We start from the raw sequence: 12,494 nt of genomic DNA, 5'->3' as shown, positions 1-12,494 counted from the left end.
CAAAAGCTTTGTTGTTTTATTAAAGTGAGTTTTTCTTATTCTATTCGTCTTTTTGGACAATCATAGCCTCACCTCAGGCTTTGTGCCACAAAGGGGGTGGGCCACCACGAACCTAGGGAACTACTGCCCCATTAGGCTAATGAGCCTGGTCTGCAAGGCCATGGAAAATATCATCATGGAACTTATAAAAAAAGACATTGGTAATCTCCAAACTCTGGACCCCACCCAGTTCAGGTTTGTAAAAGGCAGATCATGTCTTCTAAACCTGATTGACTTCTTTGAAGCAGTCACCAAAGCTGTAAACAAGGGTAAGGTGGTTCATACAGCCTATCTAGATCTCACTAAGGCTTTTGACACCATCCCCCACTCTGGAATTATAGATAAACTCACTAAACTAGGTATAAATCCCCATGTCACAAGATGGGTTGCCAGCTGGCTCACTGACAGAACCCACACTGTGAAAGTAACAGACTCCAAATCTGACTTCAGACCAGTGACACGTGGAATACCACAGAGTTCAGTCTTGGGTCCTCTCCTGTTTGGTATCTACTTTTCAGAAGTACAGGCTAACACAGAAGGTCTTTGGCTAACGAAGTTCGCAGATGACTGCAAACTAGGAGCCATAATTGAAACTCCTAATGATGTGGACATCCTACAAAAGGGCCTCACTGAGGCGGATGCTGGTGTCAAAGCCATGGCCTCAAGCTCAATACCAAAAAGTGCATTGTCATCCCCTTTGGTAAAAACTCTGTACCCATGAGCCACCACATAGGTGGTAGTCTACTTAACACTGAAAGTGTGATAAGAGACCTTGGGACACAGATGGACAGTAGTCTCTCCCTTGATAATCACATCGCCACAGTAGTCAGGAAATCCTTCTACGTGGCACACCTCATCACAAAAGGTTTCTCATCCAGAACAAAAGAGGTCATTGTTCCCCTCTACTCGTCACTCATTAGACCCATTATAGAGTACAATGCCCCTTTTGGTATGTACCTGACAAGACATCCACAACAACTGGAAAGGCTGCAGAAATACCTCACAAAGACTATTACCGGCCTCAAACAGATGCCCTACAGAGACCGTCTCAAAAAACTCCAGCTTTACTCCATCGCATATCGCCTACTCAGAGGCGATCTTTGCCTAACATACAAAGCTATGTCAAACCCAGAGCTGTTGGACATGCTCCACTTAAAGAAATCTCAATCCCTCCAAGCTACACGCTTTAGGGACCTAAACCTTGTCACCACAATAAACAGAATATGCTGGAGGGATAGATTCCTGTCCCAGAGACTTCCCATACTCTGGAACAAACTACCTGTCTATATCAAACAAAGCTCCTTATTAGCACTCTTCAAGAAAAAACTTGATGATTGGATGGAAAATAGTAAATTCACCCCAGGGATCACCTCTGTGCCTCTGCTTGACAAGGGCACAGGAAAATAATTTTCTTGGGTGGCTAAAGCCAGGGTACATTTTTGGCTAGGCTTGTATAGGCCCTAGGGCCGATAGCTTAGTACCTACTTATGAACCTATTTGAAAATAAAGGAAGCAGTTGTGTCGTGGGAGGAAGCCCGGGAGTATTTTGAGTTGGCTAATATATAACATTTGCTCTGTTAAGCATTAAAAATGGAATACCAGAAGAGGAAGAAAAGTGCTGGCAAAATTAGGTCAAGTGCCCAAATGAATTCAGTTTATAATAGAACCTAAAGCAGAGCTGGGAAAGGTGAAGGGAGTGATATGTAGAACATACCAAAGCATAAAAAATAATAGTGGGGCAAGCCACTGGTGAGAAAAAGAGAAGAAAAGAAAACTAGATACAAACATTACCTTAAAGCAATGGAGAGAAGCGTACCTAGTTCCCAAATTCTCTGTAAGGTTTAGTTTTTTTTTCTGCTGAAAATGTCTGCATCATTTTTGTTATAGCCATAGAAAGTTAAATATTGCTTATTCTGAGATTCCTGGGAGGTGATGGAGATGTAAAGATGAGGGTAATGGACATTGGATTCATATATGCTGGCAGTGCAGAGTGTTGGACAATTTTCAAAAGGATCTGCATACATTTTCAACAAAAATTAGGGTGTGTGGACTAGTTCAGTCTAGGAATTCATTTTTACTAGGATGAACATCTGGATTAAGGGGTGCAAAAAAAGGAGATTAATTTGCTTGGTCATGCTGGCAGCAATGAAACGTATAAACAGAAAATGAAAATTAACAGATCCATCCACTATAGCTGATCTACTCAGACTGATGCAGGAGATTTGACAGTATGAGCTGGGAAATGTGGCGGAGTACTAAGCAAAAATATCAAGTAGACCGGTTGGTATCAAGATGTGAATAAAAATGGAGAACTGATGTACAGTATTAATTGTAAAATGTGTGTGTAGCTATTTCTAAACATTGTTTTTGGCTTACTTAGCCTGTATTAGTCAGTGTTATGTCAGGCATTTAGGTTTTGGTGAGATCTGGGCAGCCACCAGTATATTTCTGGATACATCATACATGAAGATTGTATATTTTTATGTTAATTTATCAGTAAAGTATTACATTCTTAAAGAAGAAAATCATTATTTCTCATTTCCATTTTGAGTCTCTGATAATGTCTGTTTTTAACACACAAACTTCCAGTGTAGTATAAACAAGTAAAATGAGTAACCTACTAATGTAGTAGTAACTGAACAAGAAAGGAAAACACTGACACTTGTCTTTCTGAACCCAGAACCCCCTGCATAGTTATCACTACCACTGGACCAGCAAGGAATCTCTGGATATTCAGATGACTGATATACCTATGGTACACATCACGGTAGCCAGCAGCTACAAGTTAAAGCAATGTGGTCTGGTGCTGCCCGACATTTCTTGTTGTTCTTTTTAATTCATATGTGATATGCTACTGTATGGTCACTTTACACAACACCCACCCATATCTATTCTTACTAGCCAGGCACTCAAATATTTTAACAAGGCAACATTGTGTATTGAAAACTAATCCATTAGCTTGTACTACCTAAAGCATTTCTTCTTTTGTTTTTTAATTACAACACAAGGATGGAAGATGCCAGCTCAAACTTCAAATGTTTGTCTATGTGCATGTCTGCCTGTCTGTCTGTCTGTGTCATTATGCAGCTCTCTGAAGGGCATTGAGAGAATTAACAGCTGAAAACAAAGCTAAATCTACGTGTTTGTTGTGGAGGGGAGGGGCTGCACTGCTATGTAACAGAAATGACATTGTTTATTTACAAATAATGACTAAGGAAACTAGTATTACAAATATATAAACAATCAAAATGGAATTCAAAAAATAAGTAAGCCAACAAATTATAAGGCATAGCATACAATTTAGATGCAGGTTATATTGGGATTTATTTGTGGCTAATTTTGAAATGTTGTCATCTAGACTTCTCCCTCATGCCCTTACCATGGTAGGTGTCACTAAATCCCAGATAAACCTAACCCAGACATGTACTGCTACACATAAGGACACTAGCATAATTATATTCATCAGTTTAGAAAGACATGCATCTGGAGCAATTCTCCCCGGGCCTCCACTGAAAACTGGCTTCATTCCAAGTCGGACTTTCCCGGTTAACAAATGTTAAATAAATAAATAAAGTTACAAGAGCTTTGAAGACTGATGAGTTTCATAAACTGTGTACCTGTAGGAATTCCAACATCTTAAAAAGAAGTCTTAATGTTAAAAGTGAAAGTGGTGTTCTTTTCTGTCGAGAAGTTCACATTCTTCACAGCTGTGTTACACTACTTTTTTGTTCACTTTTTTTGTCTTCAAGAGTAACATTATTTTAAATCCAAATCAGCATAGTACCACTTATTTGGCTGCTTATGTTTACTTTCAGATCTACATCATTATGTCGATCACAGCAAGTGCAAATGAATGCAGATCTGAACACCTATTTAAAAGAGAACTGCATTGGTGAGGTGTGTGTTTTTAGCGCAGCTGAATGGGTGAAAGAAAATGCAGCCAGTTATGTAAGCAAGGAGACAGAAACAGTTTCTAAGGTAAAAGAAAACGATGCATCCTCAAAAGATACAGTGTTCACCAGACTTTGGATCTACAGTCATCATATCTACAATAAACAAAAACGTAAAAATATTTTGGAGTGGTCCAGTGAACTGCGGTTAACAGGATTCAGCATGCCTGGGAAACCTGGTGTCGTATGTGTAGAAGGACCTCAGAGTCTCTGTGAAGAATTCTGGTCAAGGTTTGTTTTTATTTTGGCTTGCCTTTAATGTGTTATTTACTGGGATTCATGTTTCGTTCCACAGTTTTGAAAACTGAAAACTTTTGAATCTTATATTTAATCACCATTTTTTTTAGTCATTTTACACACTAATTTGAGGTAAACAGTGTGTCACAGGATGTTGAGGCAGTCATGTCATCAGAAAATAAACTGTTTCAAGCTAGGTTTTGTTTGATCAGTCTCCACCGTCATACCACATTTCTTTGAGAAAGCCAGTGAACCAGACAGAGGTCACACTTGAAATCTGGCATCATTTTTGGTCTCACTTGGGTTATAGAGACTATATAAATAACCCTTTCTGGTTCTCTAGAATTTCTTTTGTTTTTAAACCATCTTGCATATATTGTTAGAGATGGAAAATCAAAAATCATAAGTAAAGTATTCAGAGAAAAGTATCTTCAAATAAAAGAAGTATCATACAGGTATGTGAAAACAGCAATGCTTGATGAGGCTGTATGTTACATATGCAGTAAGGCATGAGAGGATTTGCATGGCACAGATATTACTGCATTCCAAGGGTGTTGTGAGGCATGAGCCTAAAGGGTGAGTGCCTTATAATCCCTAGGCGTGTGGTAATATTTGTACAATCCACAGACCCAATTGTCTTGTTGCACTTATAAAAATGAACATATCCATTTTTTTCAGTTTGAACTTTACTTTGATTAGTTCATGTGTGATAATCATGTTGCATAGTGTATTTTAATGTAAAACAGTTCCTCCGCCCTTTGTAACTAATTGGTTCCTGTGCAGTGTTATAACTTTTTAACTCTGTTGAATTTTGGCTTGAAGTTTTCAGAGTAGTCATTTAAGGAACCCTCCTGTCAAATTGTGTGCTATTGCACAGTCCATTATATAAACAGGTGATAACACAGCATAACATCTCACCTGACTTCTATCAGGTGAATGAGTCCAGAGATGAAAAGACTTGTGTATCAATAGCACACTACTTCACAAATATGCAGCCTGTTTTCTGTCTAACATAGCCTCAGAATATTTGCAAAAGTAATGATTCTGGTTTCAGTTCCAACAACTGCAAGACACATGCATGCAAACACTAATGTTTCTTACCATCATGATTTTAGGCAGCTTTTGTTGATGGTGTGCTTGTTCATAGGTTCATAGGTTCATAGGTTCATACTAGGCTATCTGCCCAAGGGCATTTATAAGCCTAGCCCATAGTTATGTGGCTTTCGCCACCCCTTTAGTTTGAATAAAAACTATGCCTATCATTTTGCTGTGCCTCTGTCAAGCAGTGACACTGAAGTAATCCCTGGGGTATATCTGCAATCTCCCATCCATTGGTCAAGATTCCTCTTGAACAAGGCCAGAGAGGTGCTCTGCCTCACATGTACCGGGATTTTGTTCCACAGCATAGGGAGTCTCTGGGTGATGAATCTGTCCCTCCAGCACGTTCTATTTATAACCGTGTCAAGGTTTAAGTCTCCCGCCCTTGTGGTTCTGAGGGATCTAGATTTTTGAGGTGAAGCATATTCATCAAATCTGGGTTTGACATGGCCTTATATGTCAGGCACAGGTCACCTCTGAGCAAGCAGTATGAGACTGAATAGAGCTGGAGTTCTTTCAGTCGGGCAGCATAAGACATATTTTTGAGACCCTTTATCCTTTTGGTGAGGAACTTTTGGGGCCTTTCAAGCTGCAGCAGGTGTCTGGTCAGATACATTCGAGCGGGCATTGTACTCAATCATAGGTCTAATGAGTGATGAGTACAGGGGGACGATGACCTCCCTTGATCTAGATGTGAATCCCTTCATGATCAGGTGGGTGATATAGAAGGTTTTCCTAACTACTTTAGCAACATGAGTGCCAAACGAAAGGCTACTGTCAACCTGGGTCCCCAGATCTCTGATGACTTTTTCTGTGCTCAGTGGATTGCCACCTATATGGTAGCTAGGGGTAACCTTGTTTTTCCCGAAGGGTATGACTATGCATTTTTTGGCGTTTAACTTCAGGCTATGGCTCTGGCACCAGTTATCCATTTCTGTGAGGCCCTTCTGGAGGATATCTGTGTCAGATGTGTTTTCGACTATGGCCCAGTTTGCAGTCATCTGCAAACTTTGTCAGCCATAACCCTCCTGTGTTTGCTTGTACTTCAGAAAAGTAGATGCCGAACAAGAGTGGACCCAGGACTGAGCCCTGTGGGACACCACTTGTGACAGGCTTTGAGTCTGACATGGCTCCAGCAACTCTGACCCTGTGGGTTCTGTCACTTAGCCAGTTTGCAACCCATCTTGTGATGTATGGGTTTACATTCAAGCTGATGAGTTTTTCGATGATACCTGAGTGGGGTATTGTGTCAAAGGCCTTTGCCAGGTCAAGGTAGGCTGTATGGACTGCCTTTCCCTCATCAATGGCCTTTGTGGCTGTCTCGAAAAAGTCAACCAAGTTTAAGAGGCAGGATCTGCCTTTGACAAAGCCAAACTGGGTTGGATCCAAAGTCTGCAAGTTCCCTATGTCTTTATTTATGAGTTCCATTATGATCCTCTCCATGGCTTTGCAGATAAGGCTTGTCAAGCTAATGGGGCGGTAATTTCCAGGGTCTGTGGAGGCACCGCCCTTATGAAGTGGGACCACAGTCGCCGTGCGCCACTCCTTGGGTACGTATCCTGAGGTGAGGCTAAGATTAAACAGCTGTCCTAACTGTGGGTTTAATTCCTCGTTGAGTTCATGAAGCACACAGCCGGGGACACCATCCGGTCCCATGGATGCTGTGTTTTTGCCTTAGTGAGGGCAGTTCTCACCTGGGCGTTGGAGATGTTTGGGGGCTACAATCCTCTGGAATAGATATCTCTCCTTTTGGGGAGGGGAGAAGTTTGCACTGAACCTGTCAGCCAGTATGTTGGCAATGTGTGTAGGTTCAGTAATTTTCACATCATTTTGAACTAATTCTGAGCATATCTGGGAGTTTCCTCCTAGGTTTCTAACATAGCTAAAGAAGGCCTTATGATTCTCTTTAGAGTCCTTGGCGATTTTTCTCTCAAAATTTGCCTTGGATGATTTTATGAGAGCTCTTAGTTTTTTACTTGTAATGATTAAAGGTGTCTTACCTTTCAAGGATTTTGCTCTATCTTGTAGTAGCTTCCTCCTTTTGTTGTAGAGCTTGTTTATGGCTGGGGTCCACCAGACTGGACGCTTGCCTTTGGTACAGAGAGTCTTAGTTTTGTTTGGGATTGCCTGATCCATGCAGTCCTGTAGGTGCTGGTAGAAGGCATTTGTAAGTGATTCAGCGGTTTGAGTAATGTTTACCACTGGCTCAGGGGCCTTAAAGGAGACCACACTAGTTTTTAGAAGTGTGAAATCGGCTTTTGAGAAGTTTTTCACTGTGGTCTTTTTGTTTCAGGTGGGGCGGGATGAGTACCTCCAGCGAGATTAGTTTATGATCTGATCTCACCAGTGAGGGGTATACTTCGGTGTTGAACATTTTGATCCCATGTTCGTGATGATGAGATCAAGTATGTTTTCTCCTCTTGTGGGGATGGTGACTAGTTGTTCCATGGCATTTGAGTTTATGAACTCCAGGAATCTTTGGGTTAGAGTGTTAGGGCTTGAGTAGTGTTCCCAGTCTATATTAGGGTAGTTGAAGTCACCTAGTATGATGGTGTTTGGAGATACATTTATCCTCCAATGTTTTCAGGAAGGCCATGTGAGGTTCCTGAGTTTGAGAGGGTGGCCTGTAACATGCTACAAATTGCAGAGCAGTCTTGCCTATGGTTAATTGCACCTGGATGGTCTCCGATGCATCGTCGTTGCCACCAACCTTGAGGTGTGGGTGTCCTTTATGAATATGGACACCCCCTCCTTTCTTGGTTTTGTCCGGATTTTGGGGCGGGCATGATATGAGGTGAAACCTGTTAGTGCTGGGGTGCTCTCAGGAGCCTTGAACCAGGTTTCTGTCACAGCACAGACATCAATGTTCTCCATATTGAGAAGGGCCTCGAGTGCATGCATCTTGAGATTGAGACTTCTGGCATTGAGCAGCATTACCCTTAGTTTTTTTCCTTTTTGGTGTTGTAGGGTGGTAGGTTTAGAATTTTAGCCTTGCCTAAAAAAGGCACTATGGGGGTGGCAAGAGCCTTTGCCAATATCCGGAAGTCCAGGGGTGACAGGTGCAAGCCGTCCCTTGCGAAACAACATGGCTTGTCCAGCATGTCATCCCAGGCAGACAGACATTGGATCCCCTTTGAATGACACCAGAATTTAAGCCAATTATTAAAGCTGATCATCTTATCACTGTATTGTGGCATCATTCTAGGTGAAGGTAGGATACTGCTCAAGGTCAGGGTCATACCTGCCTGGGCTACATAATCAGAGAGCTCCTCAATGTCCCTTTTCATGTAGTCCAAGGAGGTACGTCTCAGGTCGTTGACACCAGCGTGGACAATGACTGAGTCGTACTTGTACCTGCTGTTGAGAGACCTGAGTGCTTGCGTTATGTGGCGGATTCTAGCGCCCGACAGGCAGCTTACTGTGACCTTCTCTTTACTCAGTCTGGTGGCGGGACGTCAGTGTGTCTGACTATGGAATCACCAATGACAAGTGTGTCTGGCATTTTGTTTGGCCTTAAGGGCTGTGACTGTTTGACACTCTGACTGTGTGGTCTATGTGTTGCATGTGTTGGGTCGTGAGGTGGTAGTTGTTTGGGTGTCTGCTTTGGTGGCCTCTGCTGTTTTGGTAAATTTTTGATCAGAGCCTCGAGTATGTCTTTGTGTGAGTATGTGTATGATTTGAAGTTGTGATGGTACCATGTGTGACTGGGTATGTATTGTGTGTGGTTACCTTCTCCTCCTGTCTGGTCTTGCCTGTCCTATGTTGAGAGAGCTCAGCCTCCAGTTTGGCCGTATAGTTGCATCTCTCGCATGTATTTGTGTTTTGTGGGAGAAGGAGAGGATTGTCTGTGTACATGAGGCAGTTGTAACATTGCCTCAATATTCCCAGGTTCACCAGTTGAGCTGGAGAGGACACTAGCAACTGATCCCTCGACATACTAGAAGTAGTAGATAAAGAGACTTTCAAAGGACTCGGGAAGTGGGTTTTAGGCTGGTGGGGTACTATCTATAATAAGAGTGCTTTATCAAGGTGCAAGTACTGTAGGAGTAAGTGCTAGGCTGTACAGATAGAGAATAGTCTACTTGGGAATCAAGTAGAGATGAACTTTTCAGTTATAGGATATGCTGGTTAGATCAGCAGTACAGCTCGAGGAAGGTAGTTTTAAGGGAAAATTGGAAGAGTGGAATTTAGATGGCCCAAATAGTTTAACCTTGTTTAACTGCCGCTGCTCTTGTGTGCAACAGTGGGAACTCCGCTAAATCGCTTACAGCGTTTAGCGTGTTTTATAGCAGGGGCTGAAGGGAGCTAGGAATTGGCCCAAAGCGACCAATGGACTACTAGTTTCTGGCTGAAACTTCACCAAATCAGACAAAAGGCGCTCAGTGCTTCCCACTCCCACTGGTAAGCAAAGAAACTTCCCTCCTTCCTAATAAGGCAATGGATCAGTAACAGGAACTAAAAACAAAGCCCAGGGATCAGCAACTCTGAAACTGGACTACTCTAGTTCAGTAAGGCGGAAAACAAGAGATTTTTTTGTTTTATTACAGAGACAAGGAAAAACAGACAGTAAATGCTATAAATGCTGTAAATCGGCTAGCGCACTTTAGTGTGTAGCCTACAGAAACAATTTGCAACAATTAGTAACTTAAAGTGCAATAAACAGTGTAAAATGCAGAAATCACTTAAAGTAGCAATAAAACAGGCGAAATGCAGTCGCTAGCTTAAATAACAGTGGGAAAGCCACAAAAAATACTTATATCTGGTAGAAAGTCACTCTTTTAGCTCTCTGCTGCTTGGATCACTCTGCAGGCCACCACGAGGATCTGTGCTGAGTAGGTACAAGCTGGAAAACGCGTGTTTAGCGTGTTTTATAGCAGGGGGCTGAAAGGAGCTAGGAAGTGGCCCAAAACGACCAATGGACTACTAGTTTCTGGCTGAAACTTCACCAAATCGGACAGAAAGGCTGCTCAGTGCTTCCCACTCCCACTGGTAAGCAAAGAAACTTCCCTCCTCCCTAATAAGGCAATGGATCAGTAACAGGAACTAAAAACAAAGCCCAGGGATCAGCAACTCTGAAACTGGACTACTCTAGTTCAGTAAGGCGGAAAACAAGAGATTTTTTGTTTTATTACAGAGACAAGGAAAAAACAGACAGTAAATGCTATAAGTGCTGTAAATCGGCTAGCGACTTTAGTGTGTAGCCTACAGAAACAATTTGCAACAATTAGTAACTTAAAGTGCAATAAACAGTGTAAAATGCAGAAATCACTTAAAGTAGCAGTAAAACAGGCGAAATGCAGTCGCTAGCTTAAATAACAGTGGGAAAGCCACAAAAATACTTATATCTGGTAGAAAGTCACTCTTTTAGCTCTCTGCTGCTTGGATCACTCTGCAGGCCACCACGAGGATCTGTGCTGAGTTGGTACAAGCTGGAAATGCGTGTTTAGCGTGTTTTATAGCAGGGGGCTGAAAGGAGCTAGGAATTGGCCCAAAACGACCAATGGACTACTAGTTTCTGGCTGAAACTTCACCAAATCGGACAGAAAGGCTGCTCAGTGCTTCCCACTCCCACTGGTAAGCAAAGAAACTTCCCTCCTCCCTAATAAGGCAATGGATCAGTAACAGGAACTAAAAACAAAGCCCAGGGATCAGCAACTCTGAAACTGGACTACTCTAGTTCAGTAAGGCGGGAAAACAAGAGATTTTTTTTTTGTTTTATTACAGAGACAAGGAAAAAAACAGACAGTAAATGCTATAAGTGCTGTAAATCGGCTAGCGCACTTTAGTGTGTAGCCTACAGAAACAATTTGCAACAATTAGTAACTTAAAGTGCAATAAACAGTGTAAAATGCAGAAATCACTTAAAGTAGCAGTAAAACAGGCGAAATGCAGTCGCTAGCTTAAATAACAGTGGGAAAGCCACAAAAATACTTATATCTGGTAGAAAGTCACTCTTTTAGCTCTCTGCTGATTGGATCACTCTGCAGGCCACCACGAGGATCTGTGCTGAGTTGGTACAAGCTGGAAAATGCGTGTTTAGCGTGTTTTATAGCAGGGGCTGAAAGGAGCTAGGAATTGGCCCAAAACGACCAATGGACTACTAGTTTCTGGCTGAAACTTCACCAAATCGGACAGAAAGGCTGCTCAGTGCTTCCCACTCCCACTGGTAAGCAAAGAAACTTCCCTCCTTCCTAATAAGGCAATGGATCAGTAACAGGAACTAAAAACAAAGCCCAGGGATCAGCAACTCTGAAACTGGACTACTCTAGTTCAGTAAGGCGGGAAAACAAGAGATTTTTTTTTTGTTTTTTTACAGAGACAAGGAAAAAAACAGACAGTAAATGCTATAAATGCTGTAAATCGGCTAGCGCACTTTAGTGTGTAGCCTACAGAAACAATTTGCAACAATTAGTAACTTAAAGTGCAATAAACAGTGTAAAATGCAGAAATCACTTAAAGTAGCAGTAAAACAGGCGAAATGCAGTCGCTAGCTTAATAACAGTGGGAAAGCCACAAAAAATACTTATATCTGGTAGAAAGTCACTCTTTTAGCTCTCTGCTGCTTGGATCACTCTGCAGGCCACCACGAGGATCTGTGCTGAGTTGGTACAAGCTGGAAAACGCGTGTTTAGCGTGTTTTATAGCAGGGGCTGAAAGGAGCTAGGAATTGGCCCAAAACGACCAATGGACTACTAGTTTCTGGCTGAAACTTCACCAAATCGGACAAAAAGGCTGCTCAGTGCTTCCCACTCCCACTGGTAAGCAAAGAAACTTCCCTCCCTCCTAATAAGGCAATGGATCAGTAACAGGAACTAAAAACAAAGCCCAGGGATCAGCAACTCTGAAACTGGACTACTCTAGTTCAGTAAGGCGGGAAAACAAGAGATTTTTTTTTTTTTTTGTTTTTTTACAGAGACAAGGAGAAAAACAGACAGTAAATGCTATAAATGCTTTAAATCGGCTAGCACTTTAGTGTGTAGCCTACAGAAACAATTTTCAACAATTAGTAACTTAAAGTGCAATAAACAGTGTAAAATGCAGAAATCACTTAAAGTAGCAGTAAAACAGGCGAAATGCAGTCGCTAGCTTAATAACAGTGGGAAAGCCACAAAAATACTTATATCTGGTAGAAAGTCACTCTTTTAGCTCTCTGCTGCTTGGATCACTCTG

General features: G+C 41.9%; 1 protein-coding gene across 6 annotated transcripts in view; it reads left to right on the top strand.

Annotated features, from left to right (window-relative positions):
- Positions 1-12,494, top strand: part of RWDD2B (RWD domain containing 2B) — a 171,680-nt gene that overhangs the window by 80,358 nt on the left and 78,828 nt on the right. For all 6 annotated transcript variants that reach the window (XM_044071392.1, XM_044071390.1, XM_044071391.1 and 3 more), the window contains one exon: positions 3,855-4,220. In XM_044071392.1, coding sequence (XP_043927327.1) covers positions 3,855-4,220 — 366 coding nt within the window. The remainder of the gene's footprint in view (positions 1-3,854; positions 4,221-12,494) is intronic.

The sequence above is a fragment of the Protopterus annectens genome, chromosome 5.part0 (assembly GCF_019279795.1).
Source record: "Protopterus annectens isolate FY-2018-M chromosome 5.part0, PAN1.0, whole genome shotgun sequence".
Taxonomy (NCBI): domain Eukaryota; kingdom Metazoa; phylum Chordata; order Ceratodontiformes; family Protopteridae; genus Protopterus; species Protopterus annectens.
Note: the sequence above shows the minus strand (reverse complement) of the source record. Positions and strands in the feature narration are given on the sequence as shown.